General features: G+C 43.1%; 1 protein-coding gene across 1 annotated transcript in view; it reads left to right on the top strand.

Annotated features, from left to right (window-relative positions):
* Nucleotides 1–14,187: 14,187 nt before the first annotated feature.
* AHRR (aryl hydrocarbon receptor repressor) overlaps nucleotides 14,188–21,895 on the top strand; it is a 480,666-nt gene continuing 472,958 nt past the window's right edge. Inside the window, exons 1-2 of the mRNA XM_073587798.1 lie at nucleotides 14,188–14,414; nucleotides 15,294–15,366. Of these exons, the coding sequence (XP_073443899.1) occupies nucleotides 15,305–15,366 (62 nt within the window). The 5' untranslated portion in view covers nucleotides 14,188–14,414; nucleotides 15,294–15,304. The remainder of the gene's footprint in view (nucleotides 14,415–15,293; nucleotides 15,367–21,895) is intronic.

Raw genomic sequence — 21,895 nt, 5'->3', positions numbered from 1 at the left:
CGTCGGTACTGGCACTGGGCCCCTCATAGTACAGCGGTGTGTCTGACGGCGGGTGTGCACCACCACCGTCAGAGACACTTGATTGCACTATGAGGGACCCTGTGCCAGTGCCCGCGCCCAAGAGTCGGCCTACCCACCTGTCCAGGGCAACGGCACTTGCACGGTGTCGTGCGCTAGGTGGTGACCCCGGCCATGGGGGGGGAGGCAGCACAGTTAGGGAGTTTTAGAAAGTGGCATATGTTGATGTTGGACATTCAGCTGATGCAAAAGGCGAAATAGGTGAAGACCCAGGAAGAGGTGGACCAAAGCAAGCCATTTTTCTGTCACCCTATGTGTCATCAGGGGAAGGTGGGACAAAATCCTTGGAAACCCATGCATGGTTCATTTTAATGAAGGTTAGATCATCCACATTTTGGGTTGACAGACGGGTCCTTTTTTCTGTCAGGATTGATCCAGCTGCACTGAAGACTCTTTCTGATAGCACACTTGCAGCTGGGCAAGCGAGCTCCTGTAAGGCATATTGGGCCAATTCAGGCCAGGTGTCCAGTTTAGCGGCCCAATAGTCAAAGGGGAATGACCTGTGTGGGAGAACATCGATATGGGAGGAAAAGTAGTTTGTAACCATAGTTGACAACTGCTGTCTCCTGTCACTTTCCATCGATGCAGTATTACCAGTTGTGTGAGCGGTATTTGAAAAATCATTCCACAACATTGTCATGAAACCCCTGTCTCCAACTCCACTTCTGCTGTGTGCACCACGAACACCTCTGCCAAGCTGCCCCCGGCCCGTACGGCTCGTGTGAGAACCATCACCGCTGCTGTGTGCTGGGAATGCCTCAAGCAACCGATTTACCAGAGTTGCTTGTTTATTAGCCAATATTAGGTCAAGGTTCTCCTGTGGCATGATGTTTTGTAATTTGCCTTTATAGCGTGGATCCAGGATGCTGGCCAACCAGTAGTCGTCATCGTTCATCATTTTGGCAATGCGGGGGTCCCTTTTTAGGATCTGCAAGGCATAATCTGACATGTGGGCCAATGTTCCCGGTGTCAATGATGCACTGCGAGTGCTGGTTGGAGGAGCACTTTCTGGCAAATCCACATCCCTCCAGTCACGCAATAACCCTGGTACCAGACCTTGCCACGCCAACATTTTCACTTGCCCCACGAGATGCATCCTCCTCCCCTAAGTAATCATCCCCATCATCATCCTCCTCCTCCTCTTCTTCCTCCACATCGTCCAGGAGAGGTCCCTGAGCAGACAATGGCTGAATGTCATCAAGGATTCCCTCCTCCTCTTCCTCCTCATCAACATTGGCTGCAGACGCCTGCTCCTTAAGGTGCGTCAAAGTTTGCATGAGCAGACGCATAAGTGGGATGCTCATGCTTAGGATGGCGTCGTCTGCGCTTACCAGCCGTGTGCATTCCTCAAAACACTGAAGGACTTTACAGAGGTCTTTCAGCTTCGACCACTGCACACCAGTCAACTCCATGTCTGCTCTCAAAGTGCCTGGCCGTGTATCCTCCCACAAATGCATTATGGCCTGCCTCTGCTCGCACAGCCGCTCCACCATGTGCAGGGTGGAGTTCCACCTTGTTGCAATGTCGATAATGAGGCGGTGGTTGGGAAGGTGGAGCAATCGCTGCAGCTTCTGCATACGAACGGAGTGTACAGGCGACCGGCGGATGTGCGCACACAGTCTTCGCACCTTCTGGAGCAGGGCTGTTAATGCCGGATAATTTTTGAGGAAGCACTGCACCACCAGGTTCAAGGTTTGAGCCAAGCAAGGTATGTGGCTGAGTTTTGATAGGGCTATGGCTGCCACAAAATTACGGCCGTTATCACTAACTACCTTGCCTGCCTCAAGATGTACACTGCCCAGCCATGACTCAGTTTGTCGCTTCAAGTACTCGGCCAGCACCTCGGCGGTGTGTCTGTTGCCCAAACACATCATCTGCAACACAGCCTGCTGACGCTTTCCACTAGCTGCTCGATAGGGGGACACATCGTGTGCAACAGTGGCAGCTGCAGATTGAGTGCTCGTACGACTGCGCTCTGTGGACGAGCTTTTGCTTCTGGAGGAGGAGGGTCGAACGCCTACAGCCAACTGTTTCCTATACCGTGGGCTAGGCAGCACTGTCCCACCACCGCTTTCCCCTGTGGACCCTGCATCCACCACATTAACCCAGTGCGCAGTGATGGACACGTAACGGCCCTGGCCATGCCGACTGGACCATGCATCAGTTGTGAGGTGCACCTTTCCTCTCACTGACTGCTTGAGTGCATGGACAATGAGGTCTTTCACATGATGGTGGAGGGCTGGGATGGCTTTGCGAGAGAAGAAGTGGCGACTGGGTAGGTCATAGCGTGGTACTGCATAGGCCATGAGTTCGCGGAAAGCTGTGCTTTCCACCAACCGAAAGGGCATCATCTCAAACGAGATTAGTTTGGCAATGTGGGCGTTCAAACCCAGTGTACGCGGATGAGAGACTGAGTACTTTCTTGACCTACTCATCGTGTCTGGGAGGGTGAGCTGGACTTGAGAGCTGCATATGGTGGAAGTAGCGGTGGACAGGGCGGACTGAGAGAGGGTTGATGATGGTGATGGAGTTGGTGTTCTTTCTGATGGCCTAGAATCAGTCTTTCGTTGATATAACAGTGGGATTCCCTGACTGCTGTGGCCTTGCAACGACACCTCAACATTTGCTGCTGTGCTAACCGGTGGGCTTACAGTGGGGGAAACAATGTAGCGTTGCTGACTACCTTCGTTGTGATCAGTTGCACATGTGGCACTTGAGGTTTGGTGTTGTGTCCACGCTTGCAAGTGCATGCTGGTTAAATGTCTAAGCATGCAACTGGTATTCAAATTTTTCAGATTTTTCCCTCGGCTAAAGGTCTTTGCGCACTTCTTACAGATAACCTTGGCCCGATCATGAGGATTTTGGTCAAAAAAGTGCCACACTGCACTCTTCCTACTTTGGCAGACATTTTGCGGCCTAGCACGCTGTGATCTTTTGACCCTCTGGACAAGCTGTCCAGCAACTCTTTTGATGTTTGGAACCTGTCTTTGGAGTGCTCCGGGCCTGCCAGATAACAGCTGTTGCGATGTCGATGTCTGCTGTGGATGCTCCTTATCTGAGCTATTGGAAGCAGCACCCTCTTCCCCCAATGGATGCCAATCTGGGTCAACAACTGGGTCATCCATCACCTCCTCTTCTATGTCATGTGCACCTTCCTCTGTGTCACCGTGTATGGTGGTATAGTGTGCGGGAAGGGGCACCTGAGTCTCATCAGGGTCAGAATCTGGCTCTGTACACTGCGAGGACAATGTAGTGCTCTGAGTGAATGTACCAGCAGAATCATCCATCAGCGGCTGTGCATCAGTGCACTCCATGTCAGATTCATCTTGGCCTGGGTAATTCACCATTTGACTTGATAATCCAGGCATGGTATGTGAAAACAGCTCCATGGAGTAATCAGTAGTATGGCCTGCGTCATCCTTCAATCTTGGTTGGGGTGAAGGACACAAGGAAAGGTGTGGTTCATGAACATGAGCCTCCAATGACGACTCAGTGCTTTTACTTTTTACAACTTCAGAAGAGGAGGCGATAGAGCTGGAGGCTGAGTCAGCAATGTAAGCGTGCGGGCTTACGCGTGCAACAGATTAAGTGCAACAGGATAAAGTGTTTTGCAGTTAGACAATGCATTGAAGCTGATGTTCCTCTCTTCTCTTCTTCACACAGGTATTTCATTCCATCATCCATGTGTGCTGTCTGACAAGTGTGAACTGCATCATATAGTGCCAGATATTTTTATGGTATTTCATTCCATCATCCATGTGTGCTGTCTGACAAGTGTGAACTGCATCATATAGTGCCAGATATTTTTATGGTTTTTCATTCCATCATCCATGTGTGCTGTCTGACAAGTGTGAACTGCATCATATAGTGCCAGATATTTTTATGGTATTTCATTCCATCACTCCTGTGGTGGGTCTTTATTTTTTATCTATTTGGTTTCTGCTTTGAAGTGTAGAAAGGTGTGTTTTTTTTTTGTTTTTTTTTCCCTTTCTCAGTTTGATGGCCTTGTCCAGCGTTAGTTATTTACCCTGCATAGTAATGCCTGCTCTGGCCTTGTGCTAATTGGTTAATTACTGATTGTGGCCTTTTGGTGGCTGAAGCTAGCAGACATTTCATTTCATATATATTTAGCTCTGGCTGGGATAGCACGCGTGCGGGCTTACGCGTGCAACAGATTAAGTGCAACAGGATAAAGTGTTTTGCAGTTAGACAATGCAGTTGGACAGGGCAGGAGACAGGTAAGGTGCATAAGTTTTTCATGCACGCTTGCTTCTTGGTCAGTTGTACTAAATATGCATTGATCATATCAACCTGCTGCTTATTTGTCTTCACTTCTGCTTTTTAACAACTCGCCTGCCCTTTTACACATTCTGTGCACTCTCTGCATATCCACCCCTCCCTTTTCCCCTCTCCCATGTTTAACTCTGAGGCTCTATTGACATTTCTTACCCACACCAAACCATCCAAAACCTCCATGCAGCACTCAAAACGTTCATACAAATCATCCCACCACCTGCTTTTTCTGTTTTTTCTCCTTTTAATAGTTGCAGGTGACATCTCCCCCAACCCTGGGCCTCCCTCCACCAGCATACATTACTCTCCTCCAGCTGCATATAGAAACCCTGCTAATCTTATTAACATTCAGTGCATGCCTTCTCCTCTCACTTTCCAATGTGCTCTCTGGAATGCACGGTCTGTGTGTAACAAACTGACTTACATTCACGATCTTTTTCTCTCTAATTCCCTTAACCTTCTGGCTATTACAGAAACCTGGATCCAGCATTCAGACACCACCGCTGCTGCCGCTCTCTCGTTTGGTGGGCTGAAATTTTCACATACCCCCAGACCTGAGAACAGACAGGGTGGAGGTGTTGGTTTGCTCCTTTCATCACAATGTGCTTTCCAGGTCATCCCCCCGGTTCCATCACTTACATTTCCTTCCTTTGAAGTCCACGCCGTCAGACTCTTTAAGCCCTTCTCCTTACGAGTGGCGGTCGTTTATCGCCCTCCAGGCTCCTCCCGCCAGTTTCTAGACCACTTCACCACCTGGCTTACTCACTTTCTGTCCTGTGACATCCCCACCCTCATCATGGGAGACTTTAACATCCCCATCAATGATCCGCTCTCCCAGTCTGCCTCTCATCTTCTTTCTCTAACTTCTTCATTCGGCCTCTCACAGTTTACTAATTCTCCTACACATGAGGACGGGAATACTCTGGACCTGGTTTTCTCCCGTCCCGGCTCGCTGCACAACTTTACTAATTCACCTCTCCCGCTCTCGGACCACAACCTTCTTTCCTTCTCTGTCAAGAATTGTCTCCTCACCCGGGACACCCCCACTTACCACACTTATCGGAATACACGTACCATTAATACCCAACAGCTTAGGGACAATCTCCACACATCTTTAGCCCCCATCTCCACCCTCTCCTGTCCAGACATAGCATTGTCACACTTCAATAATACACTGAAGAATGCCCTAGATGAAGCAGCACCTTCTATACGCAGAAAGACCCGACACAGACAAAAGCAGCCCTGGCACACAACGCAAACACGCTCTCTTCAGCGCTGCTCGAGGTGTGCAGAGCGGCAGTGGAGAAAATCTCTCTTAGCAGAAGACTTCATCCACTATAAGTTCATGCTCAAAACCTATAACTCTGCCCTTCATCTGGCCAAACAATCCTACTTCACCACCCTCATCACCTCACTATCCAACAACCCAAGACGACTTTTTGAAACCTTAAACTCCCTCCTGAAACCTAAAGTACAGGCCCCCATCACCAACCTCAGCGGTGAGGATCTGGCCACTTATTTCCTAGAAAAAATCAACCACATCCATCAGGATATCTCAGCCCTATCTCCTCAGTGCCTGGATCCCCTTCCCTGCCGCACCTCAAGCTCACTAGACATCTTTGAGCCTGTTTCAGAAGAAGAAGTTTCCAAGCTCCTCGCTTCTGCTCGGCCTACAACCTGCAACAGTGACCCTATTCCTTCACAGCTCCTGCAGTCTCTCTCACCAGTGGTCACCACTCACCTGACTAAAATATTTAACCTCTCTCTTTCTTCAGGTATATTTCCCTCCTCATTTAAACATGCCATCATAACCCCTTTACTTAAAAAGCCATCCCTGGACCAGAACTGCACTGCTAACTACAGACCTGTCTCTAACCTTCCCTTCATCTCTAAACTCCTGGAACGCCTGGTCCACTCCCGTCTAATCCGCTATCTCTCGGATAACTCTCTTCTCGACCCCTTACAATCTGGTTTCCGCTCTTTACACTCTACTGAAACTGCCCTCACTAAAGTCTCTAATGATTTAATAACAGCTAAATCGAAAGGTCATTGCTCCCTGCTGATTCTCCTGGATCTCTCTGCCGCATTTGACACTGTGGATCACCAGCTCCTCCTCACTATGCTCCGCTCTATAGGCCTCAAGGACACAGCCCTCTCCTGGTTCTCCTCCTACCTCTCTGACCGCTCCTTCACTGTATCTTTTTCCGGCTCCTCTTCCTCTTCTCGTCCCCTTACTATCGGGGTCCCGCAGGGCTCAGTCCTAGGCCCCCTCCTCTTCTCTTTATACACTGCCCCTATTGGACAAACAATCAGCAGATTTGGGTTCCAGTATCATCTCTATGCTGATGACACCCAATTATACACTTCTTCCCCTGACATCACCCCTACCCTAATTCAAAATACCAAGGATTGTCTGTCTGCTGTCTCTAGCATCATGTCCTCCCTCTATCTGAAACTAAATCTCTCTAAAACTGAACTTCTTGTGTTTCTCCCCTCTACTAACCTCACTCTACCTAACATCGAAATAACCCTGGAGGGTTCAACCATAACTCCCAAGCAGCATGCCCGCTGTCTTGGGGTCATATTCGACACTGAACTTTCCTTTACTCCGTACATCCGATCACTCAGTCGCTCTTGTCACCTGCATCTTAAAAACATCTCCAGAATCCGACCTTTTCTCACCTTTGAAACTGCTAAGACTCTTACTGTCGCTCTTATTCATTCTCGTCTGGACTACTGCAACTCTCTTCTGATCGGTCTCCCTCTTACCAAACTTTCTCCTCTCCAATCCATCTTGAATGCGGCAGCCAGGGTCATATTTCTGTCCAGCCGCTTCACCGATGCCTCCATCTTGTGCCAGTCATTACACTGGCTACCTATTCGCTACAGGGTCCAGTATAAACTCATCTCTCTCACCCACAAAGCTCTCCACTGTTCTGCACCGCCTTATATCTCCTCTCTCATCTCTGTCTATCGCCCTACACGTGCCCTCCGTTCTACAAATGACCTAAGACTAACATCCCCCGTAATCCGAACCTCGCACCTCCGTCTCCAAGACTTCTCTCGTGCTGCTCCAGCTCTCTGGAATGCACTTCCCCAGACGATCAGACTGATACCTAGCCCTGACCTATTCAAGCGCGCTTTGAAAACCCATCTCTTCAAAGAAGCCTATCACATCAACTACTCAGCAAGCTAACTTTGCCCTGTTCCCTCCTTCCAAATATTATTCTGAATCTGCACCCTACTATTCATCTGTCTCCACACCCTTCATGCACATGATAACTGCACTTGATACTTGTCTATTGCGCTTAAACACACGGGCTGATGACCGGATCATGCAGCTTTATATGAAAATCCCTATTATAATTGCCAGACCTGAATTAACAAGCATTTCTCACCTACTGTGTCCCCCCATTTCCTTGTAGATTGTAAGCTTGCGAGCAGGGACCTCACTCCTAATGTCATTGTTTGAATTGTCTTAACTTGTATTGAATTTATTGTCTGTACATGTCCCCGCTTAATTGTAAAGTGCTGCGGAATATGTTGGCGCTATATAAATAAAAATATTATTATTATAATGTAAGACAAAACTTTTTCCTGATGCTCTGGCTTTAAAAGTGGTTTGCCAACTCCTAGAAAACTAAGCGTTCGAGGCCTTATGTAGCCAGACGATGACGCAGGCTCAACACCTCCTGCATTCGGTCCTATTTTGCTCTTGCCACTACCATCAGATCCACCACCAACACCATCATTACCAGCTGCCAACCCCCGCCCAATTCCACGGCCTCTTCCACCAGCCTTCCTCATTTTTGGTAGAAATGTAGACAAAATCCAACAAACTATATAGTAATGTAAAACAAGGTACAAGGTGTCTATAGGACAGGGGAGATTTTGAATTTCTGCAGACACTTGTGGACACTGGACACTTTTGGATTGTGTGAGGCCCAATGAATATCTGAGCGCTATGTGACAGGCTCGATGGCACAGCTGTGACCAAAGTGACTAGAGGATAAGGGAGATTTTGAATCTCTGCACACACTTTTGGACACTGGACACTTTTGGATTGTGTGAGGCCCAATGAATATCTGAGCGCTATGTGACAGGCTCGATGGCACAGCTGTGACAAAAGTGACTAGAGGATAAGGGAGATTTTGAATCTCTGCACACACTTTTGGACACTGGACACTTTTGGATTGTGTGAGGCCCAATGAATATCTGAGCGCTATGTGACAGGCTCGATGGCACAGCTGTGACAAAAGTGACTAGAGGATAAGGGAGATTTTGAATCTCTGCACACACTTTTGGACACTGGACACTTTTGGATTGTGTGAGGCCCAATGAATATCTGAGCGCTATGTGACAGGCTCGATGGCACAGCTGTGACAAAAGTGACTAGAGGATAAGGGAGATTTTGAATCTCTGCACACACTTTTGGACACTGGACACTTTTGGATTGTGTGAGGCCCAATGAATATCTGAGCGCTATGTGACAGGCTCGATGGCACAGCTGTGACAAAAGTGACTAGAGGATAAGGGAGATTTTGAATCTCTGCACACACTTTTGGACACTGGACACTTTTGGATTGTGTGAGGCCCAATGAATATCTGAGCGCTATGTGACAGGCTCGATGGCACAGCTGTGACAAAAGTGACTAGAGGATAAGGGAGATTTTGAATCTCTGCACACACTTTTGGACACTGGACACTTTTGGATTGTGTGAGGCCCAATGAATATCTGAGCGCTATGTGACAGGCTCGATGGCACAGCTGTGACAAAAGTGACTAGAGGATAAGGGAGATTTTGAATCTCTGCACACACTTTTGGACACTGGACACTTTTGGATTGTGTGAGGCCCAATGAATATCTGAGCGCTATGTGACAGGCTCGATGACACAGCTGTGACAAAAGTGACTAGAGGATAAGGGAGATTTTGAATCTCTGCACACACTTTTGGACACTGGACACTTTTGGATTGTGTGAGGCCCAATGAATATCTGAGCGCTATGTGACAGGCTCGATGGCACAGCTGTGACAAAAGTGACTAGAGGATAAGGGAGATTTTGAATCTCTGCACACACTTTTGGACACTGGACACTTTTGGATTGTGTGAGGCCCAATGAATATCTGAGCGCTATGTGACAGGCTCGATGGCACAGCTGTGACAAAAGTGACTAGAGGATAAGGGAGATTTTGAATCTCTGCACACACTTTTGGACACTGGACACTTTTGGATTGTGTGAGGCCCAATGAATATCTGAGCGCTATGTGACAGGCTCGATGGCACAGCTGTGACAAAAGTGACTAGAGGATAAGGGAGATTGGATTGCTTTTAAAAAAGCAGTTTGCGGAGCAGTGGGTAAACAGCAATGCCAGCCTGTCAGGAAGCCTTAAAAGGCAGCCCAACAACCAACACCACTGATACACCACAATATAGCCTCCCCTTGCACTGCACACACAGTGACTGGTGTGTTGTGCAGGCCAAATTGCTAGCAGCAGAAGCAGTTTTATTTTCTTCTCAGCAGGACAAAAAAAAAAATTGGGATTGCTTTTAAAAAATCAGTTTGCGGAGCAGTGGGTAAACAGCAATGCAGGAATGTCAGGAAGCCTTAGAAGGCAGCCCAACAACCAACACCACTGATACACCACTATATAGCCTCCCCTTGCACTGCACACACAGTGACTGGTGTGTTGTGCAGGCCAAATCGCTAGCAGCAGAAGCAGTTTTTTTGTCTTCTTCCCTGCCTAACGCTCTCCCTACAGAATCAGCAGCAACCTCTCCCTATACTGAGATCGGCAGAAGTAAGATGGCGGTCGGCGTGCACGCCCTTTTATACCCCCTGTGACGCCCACCAAAGCAAGCCAATCACTTGCATGCCCTTCTGAAAGATGGTGGTGACCCGTGCCTATGTCATCACGTTGCCCACAGTGTCCGTGGATCCTGATTGGCTGAAAAAGAGCGCAAAACAAACTTTTGAAACTCGACTTTGGCGCGTAAGTCGCAGACCTCGTGGCCGACCTCATCCTAGGGTCGGATTTCGTTTCATGAAACCCGACTTTGCCAAAAGTCGGCAACTTTTGAAATTTTTCGACCCGTTTCGCTCAACTCTAGTGGTGTATAATATTTACCTTCTGGTGGAACGACAGGGCTCGTGCGCACTTGTACTTGCTCCTGCGTCCTCCGGAGCCACTCGGGGGCCCGCATCTCTTTGTTGAACTCCTTCTTAAAACGATCCCTCACAGACCGCCACTGCTTCACAATTCTCTCCCCTGAAAAGAGAAAGCACAAAGTGGTTAGTATACAACATCAGTGTTTCTCAAACTCCAGTCCTCATGCCCCCCACGGGTCATGTTTTCAGGATTTCCATAGTGTTCCTCTAAAGGAAATCCTGAAAACATGACCCATGGGGACCACGAGGACTGGAGTTCAGGAAACACTGGTTTACATCAAGCAACCGGTACTGTATATACTTACGCTCTTTAATCTGTGCCCGAGCATCGAGGTCCTCCCAGCGGTCCACAAGGAGCGAACAGATTTCCTCCCAGAGCCGTCGGGTAACTATCAGGTCATCATGGCGGCGGTCAGCCATATTCCATAGCGGCTCCCTTTCTCCGACGAGCTCGATTAGATGAAAAATTAGACATGTAAACATTTTTTTGGACATGTGGTGTATAATATTTACCTTCTGGTGGAACGACAGGGCTCGTGCGCACTTGTACTTGCTCCTGCGTCCTCCGGAGCCACTCGGGGCCCGCATCTCTTTGTTGATCTCCTTCTTAAAACGATCCCTCACAGACCGCCACTGCTTCACAATTCTCTCCCCTGAAAAGAGAAAGCACAAAGTGGTTAGTATACAACATCAGTGTTTCTCAAACTCCAGTCCTCATATCAGGTCATCATGGCGGCGGTCAGTCATATTCCATAGCTGCTCCCTTTCTCTGACGAGCTCGATTAGATGGTCCACATCTATTCCTCCATCCTCACCGTCAGAGTCGGGAGCACGCTGTGATGGCTGTTAAAGTAAAAGATAAAAATACCAAAATTAGGCACCACACTTTAAGACATGAAATAAAAATGGGTAAAAAAATAAACTAAAATATTATACTTACACGCTGGTGACCGCCGCGTTGGTGTCGCCGACGACCATGGGAGGCACTGCGAGGACCTCTTGGCCGAGCACCAGATTGGGAAGACTAGAGAAGAAAAGAAAAAAAATTATGTTTGGATGTTGGCATATTTGTTTGCTGTGTGATGTCTGCGGTACATTTTTTTCTATGTGTTGTGTGTAGTTTGATGTTGTGTTTCTGCATTTGATGAAAGAAACTTACCAATTGTGAGCCCACTCCAGGTATCTGTCCACCCCTTTGTTCTTCTTCTGGGAGCTCCTCTTCACCTTGTGATTCCTGTTTTGAAATAAAAGCCAATGAATAGACATGTATTACAGAGATGATGGATATTGGAAATAAAAACTTACCGTCAAACACTGACAATGTGAGGGAGGGCTCCCAGAAGAAGATGTGGTGTCCTCCTGCTGGCCAGACTCCACTCCGGTTAGTGGTGCTGCTGCTGTTGCTGCTGCTGATGGTGCTGCCGTTGCTGCCTGTGCTGCTGCTGCTACATCATCTCTACGGCGTATTCTGCTGGTGAATAAAGAGAAACAAAGGGCTAATGAATATCTTGATATTTCATGGCCCTAGTTTTGAGGAATGGGGATGTCATAATTATCCTATGTCATCTGCTGGTGGACTCCCCTCCACCTGGTGACCATGCTCCAATTGGGGTGGTGCAGATGTCATCTCCTGCCATCTTCAGCGTCGGTCTCCTCTCTTTGGTGCCATTTTGGGTGTGGCTGAGGGTCCCACTGTCATGGGTTTATATATGTTTGTTGTGGGCAGTTATACTGAGCATGCTCAGACCATCCGGCGCATTGCGGCGCTCATAGACTTTCATTGTGTGAAAAAGCCGGATGCGCCGGATCCGGTGGGTCCGGCTTTTTAGCCGGAGACAAAAAACGTTACAGTTGCCGTTTTTTCCAGATGCCGGATTGCGACACATTGCCGGATCCGGCGAAAACCGGACAAAACGCATGGCCGTCCGGCGCAATCCGGCGCTAATGCAAGTCAATGGGGGGGGAAACCGGATCCGACATTGCATTTCGCCGGATCTGGTTTTAGTTAAAATAGCCGGATCTCGCCTGACGGCGAAAACCGGATGTGTGAAAGAGGCCTTATTTAGTACTGTTGTACTCCTGTCTGTTGTTGGATACTTTCTTGGTTCTCCTTCTTTCTCCACACTTTGACCATGAACAGCTGCTAAACGTTTACTCCTACCACAAACTTGCTAACTTTAATTATTTTGGGCTAAATACACTCTCCACTCGTGTGGTATTTTCTTCAACAAGCAAAGCTTCCTACTACTTCAGTAACTTTTCTTTAATTCCTAACCTAGAGGAACTCCCTTGCTCAGCCCACCTAGCCCCTCCCACCATGGGCTGGCCACTAATAGTTAATCCTGTCCCAGGTTAATTAACTGTTGCAGACACAGATTATATAAAATCACATATAAAAGAGGTCATTGCATTGCATGAATACAAATGTTTTCAGAAGCGGTGCCAACAGTTCTTCCACTCCTTTACATTCTAAATTAGGGCATTGCTTAAAATGCAATTGCCAAGCATAATAGTTACATTTGTGTCAAAGTTAAAATTTACGCCACAATCACACATCAGTATTTTAAATCAGTATTTTTAATCCAAAAACAAAAATTGAACTTACAAAAATAAATTATAATATGAATATTTCTAACTATTATGTATTTGAAACAGATTCCAGGTTTTGGCTTACAAATTCTGATGTAAAATAGTGATCAAAAAGTCTGGTTCACACAACCATATTTTTGGTCCAAGTGTTGTCCTTATAAACACGGACTAGACACGGACAGCACTCAAACCAGTGTTATTCAACAGGGCAGTACATTGCAATTCTTTAAGATAGGAAACTGTCTTTGCTCTGGTAATGTTTTAATCCCTACTGATGTAAAAAAAAAGGCATTGACTGCAGATGGATGACAAATGAGAAAAAAATCGTTTGCATTCTATGGGTGAGACTTGGACGATTTTCTTCTACGCGGGTGTGAACGTAGTGAAATGCAGCAGTGAGAACACAACTTTTTACTATTTCTTCTCATTGCATTACTCAAAATTTCAATTTTGAAAGTTGTATTGTCTGTCTGGGGCCGGACTCACACAAGTGTATAAAAAATAGAGTTTCATCCATGGGATGATTTTTTTCTCACTTGTCCTCCCTGTTTAATCCCTTTTTATACATCAGCAGCTATTAATCATATATAGTTTCCTCTGTTTTCAGAATTGCTATACTGTGGCTCCGTATGTGATCCAGTTTTTTCTGCCCTCTCATAGACTTGAATGGGTGAATCTGACCTGCCATACAGAAGAAACTAGGGCAGTCTGAGATTTTTTTTGACAACCAAATTTGGTCCATGGAGATAATTGCTCATCTGCACTGCTCCATTAATTACATTGGTCCGAGAGCTGTCGGTGCGCTGTCCATTTTTTCAATTATAACACTAGGATCGAAAATACGTTTGTGTGACCCTACCCTGACAATTACACAGAGAGGTAGATAATTATAGGTGTGTCTACTCTATGCTATATGTTAGTAAAAACGTATTCATTAGCAATGACTGGGCTAAATAAGATTGGCCGCTAGATGGCGCTCACAATCCTGCGAAAAAGACTCCAGTTCTCGCCACATGTGGAGCCTGTTCTTGTCATTCACTTTCTTGCTCACCACCTGAATCGTAAGGAAGTGAGAGAAAGTCGTAAGAACATAAGGGGGGCACCGTCACCGGTGATCCTGCACCACAGTGACATTATATGCCAATGATAAAACTTATACAGAGTGTCACAGCTCAGACAGTGCCCAGAGGTGGAGAGTGCAGCCTGCAGTCCTGGACCCGGCATCACAGTCAGCCCTGGATGTATCTCCTCATTTCCTAGGATTGGGACAAGTGTCACTGCCGGGGGTGAGTTCTGTTCCCTTTACATGTGCAATGAATGGCATGCGGCACATTTCCAGTTTCTTCATAACGTTTCCTTAGATGCTTTGCCCAACTTTGGCATGTTTGTCCTTAACTTTTACCATGTTTAATGCATTTCTTTCCTATAGATTGCACTTTCTAATAGTTATGTCATCTTACACCTTAAACCCTAACCCTACCATTGCAGGTTGCCTTGATTTTCAGCTTTATATTATTATTATTATCACTATCATTATTAATAATAATAATAATAATAATAATAATAATAATAAAAGTAATAATGCTCGCTTGAAATTATTATATTAAAATAAATCTTTATTTAATTTTTAACTCAACGAGATAATTTAGCATTGTTGGCTAAACTGAAGTGTAATTTCCCCCCGTTTTTGCTTGAAATAATATGTTGTAGGTTTCACCATATAAATAAAATATATGGTCCGTTCAGTTCTAAGTTTACATTGTGTAATTTAAACAAAATACTGCAATGTTACAATTTTAGTAATAGGCCTGAAATCTTTCTGCTCGCAACTTCTTAGTATTGGAATTTTTTGTTTCTTACATTATATATAGAGAGAGAAATGTAGCAGGTGCTAATACCAAGCTGCGGATCCTTTCATTGGCGTGCTCTGATAGAGCCATCTCTTTGAAGTTTGTGTTTTGGGAGCCTCTTGTGGGATGATGCGGTGACACAGTAAATGTTCTGTCAGAGAGCATCACTTTCTGATGGCTCACCCTGTCGCTGTGTCACGGTCCGGGCTTATGGCTTAATCACAACACTACTCTGCGAGATATTCGGTTACACTCCCACTTCTTCGGTCTAGATGCGTCTTTATGCACCTGTCGCTTTTTCTTATCTTGTTTCAGGTTAGACCACTATGATTCCTCCTGGAGAATGCATGTACGCCGGGAGAAAAAGAAGAAAACCCATACAAAAACAGTTAAGCATTTCTATTCTACATTTACTTACATGCATCTCTATATAATGTATTGAAGCGTCTAAATAGTAAATTCCTCTGGGAAGACTAAAAATAACAACATGATATGACTTTTATATTTTTACATAGGAAATTCATAGTAAATACAACTTTTCCAGTGACTTATGATATATAGAATTAATTATATAGAAGCAGGCTTCTTAAAAGTTTACTTTAAATGAATATTGTAAATAATTGAAACTAATGTTATAGTCAATCATTATTGAATATTATATAATTGGGGTACTTGAATGCAAGGTAAGCTCAGGTCAGAAGGAACTTAGAGGCACAATCATGTTAATTACACAAGTTTAATATTAACTCATTGTTTAACCCTAAACTAAATCCTGCAAATATTGTGTGAAGATTTACTGTACTTCACACCGGTTGTTTAAATTATGTAAATTGCTGCGATTTTTCTTTTTTTTTTTGTTTGTGCAGTCCATCGACCATCAAAATTGTTACAAAAACTGATTTTATTAGCAGAAGGAAGTATATATAATAAAGCATAAGGATCCAAACATTCTATCCAACAGGTGGGAAATGTGCCTATCCACATACCCATGGACTAAACTATATAAACTGTTGGATAATTGATATTGAAAGTTTGCATTGAGCAGTTGTGAATTTGGCAGTAAAATCTAATGCATTAGTATAAATACAGTATTACAGTTCATGGGTTTTGTGCTGTATTTTTCATACTTATCTTTCGTGGAGCTAGTAAACTTTCAGAGCATCATCAAAGCCTACAGATCCATCAAAATGTAACCTCTGGAGCTGAAGGATACAAGCCATTTTTAGACAACAGTTGAAGAAATGCTGTATTAACGCTTTAAATATGTCTTCTGGGGTCCATTAAGGTAGGGTTTAAGGTTGGTTGTGATATAAGTATCTGACATTGTAGAAAGTAAGGGCCATTATCACCCAACTAAAAATATGTGTTCCAGATGTCTTCAGCCTTCAGATTTGTTTTTAGCTTCAAGTCATTTTTGACAAGTTTAGAGTTAAGAAGTGATTAAAATGCATATTGCATGAAAGGTTTGATCATTATGATGTGTCAAAATTAATAAGAAATAAATATTAAAAATAAATAACAATTTAGATTGCTGGTTCAAACATTTTCTGGTTTAGACCTATAAAAACGTGCATAAATCAAATCCAAATAACTATGGTATACTAAATATGACTGCAAAGATTTTAACCAAAAAGTGTCATGTGATATATTTTCTAGAAAACTGTATGAAAGTATGGGTTCTCAAAATTTAAGGAAAGATTTTTTGTTACACCAGCTTACCACATACTTCAAAGTTTTCTTGTAAACTCCAGGAAAATGTTTCATCTTGTAGAGCTGCTTGGTGTGTTGTATTCAGTGCTTCATTTTTCATCTCATTTTCTTAAGTCTACAATTACTTTAAGTGAACTCATATAGTTATTACACTAACATTGTATACTTCATGTATAAAACTTTTGGCAATCCAACATTAAATCTGAATTATAATTGTCAACCGTGTCTAGCAAGGAAAATTCTACTTAAAATGTTGCCTGTTTCTGGAAATGAGGTGACAACTATTAGCACATATTAGCATTAATAAGTGCAAATATGACTGACTGCATTAGTAAAGCAGCAAACTTAATCCACAACTGCTTTAAAAAATGTGTTATTTTATCACTCAATAAAATAAACTATTTTATAGCGTTATAACGCAGCTACACCAGTCCGATATAATAAAAAAACAAATGACAGCCAAAAAGGTAGTCAGCTAGAATCAACCACGAGCTACAAGGTGTAATTAGCGTGGTTTTCACATCTCATAAAGTGATGGAATAGATTGATGGCGGCCCAAATGACAGGACCCCTAATGCTGAAAATGAAGGGTATACCACATTGGTTTACATCTGTTAGTTAGGGATTCTGAGTCAGACCCCCATCGGTCTGAAAGTGATGGCATATTCTACCAATATGCCATCGCTTTCTGAAATGAGGAAAAAAAACTTTAAGTAGTTCCATGTTTCACGGCTAATCTAAAAAGAATAATCTGTCTTTGCATACAGTAAGTCTAAAGCTGCAGGGAGGAAAATGTTTGTTTAGATATGTCATCTATATGTACGGGCATGTAATAGATCTCTACATACATATTAAATAGATAAAGCATATGGAAACACACATTCCTCATTATATAACATTATGAGTATATATTACAAAGTCACAGAATGTCTGCCATAATATTATTTTACTTCTGTTTACCCCAAACAGCATACCCAAGCAATGACATTTCATTGTCAGATGATCTTTCATACAAACTATGGCAATATGACCCCTCTACTTTGAAGCTTTAGTATAGTTGGATGTGGTTTTTATAAAATATACATTTCTGCCCAAATATTTCCCGTATTATATTGCCCTCATTATAAGAACCTTACATTGTAGGCAGTATAGAGGGAAGAGTTTGCCCGCAGTAGTGATCTAGTCATTATCTGCTGTTAAAGCCAAAGTATCTAAAATGCCTGGATGCATGCTTTTATACGGACCCCAAGGCAGATTTTGTAAAGCTATTACAAAGCCTAAGCTTCAGCCCCTAGACCAAACACCAATATTCAGACCTTAAACCAGACCCCATAAAGCAGACTGCAAAGTTCAAACTCAGATATTTAGGAACTGAGTTTGCATGACTCCACTCCCCTCACTGGCAACTGACAATGTTGGTTTGCCTGCGCTGGCTCCAAATGAATCAGTGCTGCCTATCTTCAGTTAGGGAGGTTGGGTCATGCAAAAACAATGAATGGAATGGTGCAGTAATCCTCTTGGCCACACCAAGGGTGCACTGAGTACTCTAATAAGTATATGTGCTATTTTTAAAGGGACTATATCTCCTGCAAGGCTATGTGCTTATTTTATACTGTCAGTTTGGGCTGACACTCCCTTTAATTCTTTTCCTTATCTTTTTTTTTGTTAAAATTTATAGTCAAACCAGGACATGTTCAAGAAAATGGTTTAGCATGTTTAGCATCCTCTTGAGTTTTTTTTACACGATTCTCCAGCTTATCTCCATATGATGAGTTCCAGGCATGCAGGCAAAAGCATTGGTAAAGGTTTTCCAATATTCCACACACAGGATCTGGTCCTGTTTCAACAGCTAAATAGATTGTTCCAACATAGAGCTGAAAAACCCTATGTACTGTAATTAGGGCTGAAAGGTAATATAAGCTCGCAAGGCCGAATTTAAATGATAAGACACTTGAGCAAAACTTTCCTCTTCTCACCTCTGGTTGATCTGCTCAAAATATCCAGCACTTGAAGCCTTGTGCATGGCATTGTAGAGTGTTTTAGAGGAAAGGCTTCACAAAGTGAGTAGTGGTACTAAAGCATGCGTGCCCAGTCCAGCCAGGATTATACCTTTTCCTTCATGACTCTTTCATTCTTTTCATACACTGCTCACAGCATAGAATTGATGTACTAAAAACATGCGTACTCACCTGGAATTTCACCTTCAAGAGTATTTGCAACCTCTTGATGTAGATACAGTTGAATACAATGCTCCACCAATGCCTCTGAGCATAACAGGGGAGTTGCTGTCACTAGATCGCACCTGCTGCGTGGAGCCTTAGTCCACACACTGCATGGAGCGGAGCAGCTTCATTGGGATGGGGTAGGTGAGATTTTTTTTTTAATTGTGTCAGTAACAGTTTGTGAGGGGAAACTGTAGGAGTAGCGTAGTTTATATGGATCTTCGGGGAGCCAGCACAGATACGATGTTGAAAGAATTACTGTACCGGTATGGTGCTGTAAAGTGGCGCAGTTCATATTGATGCCATAATGTGGTATAGTGCTGTACAGTAGTGCAGTAAAGTTGTGATGCTGTAAAGTATTACTGCACAGACATGGTCCTGTGTTGTGGGACTATATAGATATAGTGCTGGAAAGTGGTACAACGCATAGATTATAAAGTGGTACATCACAGATATGATGAATGATATAAGGTACAGGCATAGTACCTACATTGTGCTGTAAACTAGTATAGTATAGAAATGGTGTTGTAAAGTGGCACAATATACATAATGGTTTATGAGATGGTACAATACTGGAATGGTGCTGTGTAGTGGTACAGTTTAAATGTGATGCCTGTAAAGTGGTACAGTACAAGTATACTGTAAAGTGGTGTTTTTGTGCTTAGTAATTGAACAACATTAATATTTTGTAAATTATATGAAGATAAAAATCACAGTTTTGGAAATGTTAGCTGACTTTCCGGGGGGGGTTTTCTAAAAGAGTGTTAAGAGAGTTTCAGTGAAAAGCAAAGTAATCTCTAGTTTTACCTACTCACTCATAGGACACTGCTATTACTATAAAGGACAATAATAAAGCAATCACTAGAATCCTTAAAATAAACAACAATTGTGTACTTCAGTTTGGGCATGCCTGCCACAGGTTAAATAAAGTATTAAACAGTCTGTATAGTTATCCCATATACAGACCAACGGGCTATTATAAACAGGTCAGTATCCTACTATTGTGGTCTAACGACAAAAATAAAAACGAAAGGTCACGTTGCCTGTACTTTCAGATCACAAGGAAAAACTGATTATTTACTTCCATTATATGATTTTGAAAAAAATAGAAACATAGAAATAGTCTTCAACATTTTTGGAATAAACTCTGTTAAAAATACATAAAAAAGTGACAAATCCATACTTTTTATAATCTTTCTAAAAGTAAAGCTACACATGTTTAGAAAGGTAAAATTAGAGCAGCATCTAAAGTTGATGTATGACTTTCTATAAAATATAACAAATGAAGGCACTTGGCACGCCAATGAGAAAAACAAGCAGGATTTTATTGTAGGCAATCCAGACCTCATACTGTATAACGTTTCGGTCCCAAAATCTGGATGCTCATCATATACGGACTGCTGAGGGGTCCATGTAAAATGATATATTAGACACAAGGGTAAAGCAGTCACTAAGGAGGAGTTGTGTGTTTCTCATTGGAGTGCCAAGTGCCTTCATTTGTTTTCATACGGAGTGGAACCTATCTTGAGCACCACCATAGTTCAGGAGCGCCATATATCTGCTAAACACTTATCTATAAAATATAGGCATGGAATAAAATACTATTGGAATAGAATTTATAGTATACAAGTTCTACATTTCAGTTCAGAAATACTGTACCTAGCTAGTAAACTATACTGACGATTTTCATATGTACGTACATTCAAGATTTCTTGCTGCCGTCTAAGAGCTGGAAAGGTTCTTCACATAAATATGTCATCATGTGTAGAAAATCGCAAAACGCGGTGAAGTATTTTCCAGTTATCACCTTAATTTGAAATATTTTTCAAAATGATTATATGCAGTAAAATAAACTCCACAGAGCGTTGTGGAAAATTATGTGAAACTCATTTGTCACTCTTACAATAAAGCTTTTTATAATGTCAACATCAACGTTGCAAGAGTTTTAAGCTTGCCAGATTTACAGGAAACCCAAACCACAAAATCAAATTCAAGACAGCGATAACGATTTTTTTCTATCATTATTGTTTGATATTCAAATTTTACTCTTTTTGTAATGACTATTTAACATTTTTTACTCAAAATCAAAGAAAGAAATTTGCGTATCAAGACTACATCATAAAACTTAATCATGTAACACCCACACATAAGCTAAAAGTTTTGCTATCAGATAAAAGGATGTAGATTGTGTATAACTTACCCTACACATTGATCACATAACACACAGTTATTAAAAAAAGACCCTTTTTTTTAAAGTAGTGGGAGACTTATGATTTAAAGGGATCCTGTCACCCCCAGAAATGTAATTTAACTGCAGATATGGAGTTAATCTGCAGTTAAAAAGCACATAATAATAATAATCCTTATTTATATAGCGCCAACATATTCTGCAGCGCTATATAAACATGTAAAAGTTAAAGATAATACAATAATTAAAGCAAAATAATGACGACCTTGCTCATAAGAGCTTACAATCTACAATGAGGTAGGGGGACACACAAAGTACAGGCGCGTATTTACAATGATGGTCCAGCCATCTTGAGGGAATGGGGGATAGATAACTGCTGCATGAGCTAGTCAGCAGACAGTATTTGTGGTGCTTTTGGGTGCGGTGGAGTTTAATGGAGAGTTATGGTCACAGAAATAGTGAATGGGCTATATATAAAAGGACTTTGATTAGGGAATGTGATATGCCGCTCTAAACAGATGAGTTTTTAGGGAGCACCTAAAACTGTATAAGTTGTGACTAGTCTTAATTTCTTGGGGTAGAGCATTCCAGAGGATTGGCGCAACTTGGGAGAAGTCTTGGAGCTGGGAGTGTGTTTAAGTTATCAGAACAGAAAGAGGAGACGAGAACTGTCTGAGGACTTGATAACCAAAATATATATATATATATATATATATATATATATATATATATATAAAGCTGAGTGTATAAAGCTTAGTGTGTGTGTATGCGTGTATCAAGCCCCGCATTATGATGTC

Source organism: Dendrobates tinctorius, unplaced genomic scaffold, assembly GCF_039654945.1.
Source record: "Dendrobates tinctorius isolate UK_male_01 unplaced genomic scaffold, ASM3965494v1 ptg000102l, whole genome shotgun sequence".
NCBI classification, from domain to species: Eukaryota; Metazoa; Chordata; class Amphibia; order Anura; family Dendrobatidae; genus Dendrobates; species Dendrobates tinctorius.
The sequence above is the reverse complement of the archived record's forward strand: the minus strand, read 5'-3'. Positions and strand labels throughout refer to the sequence as shown.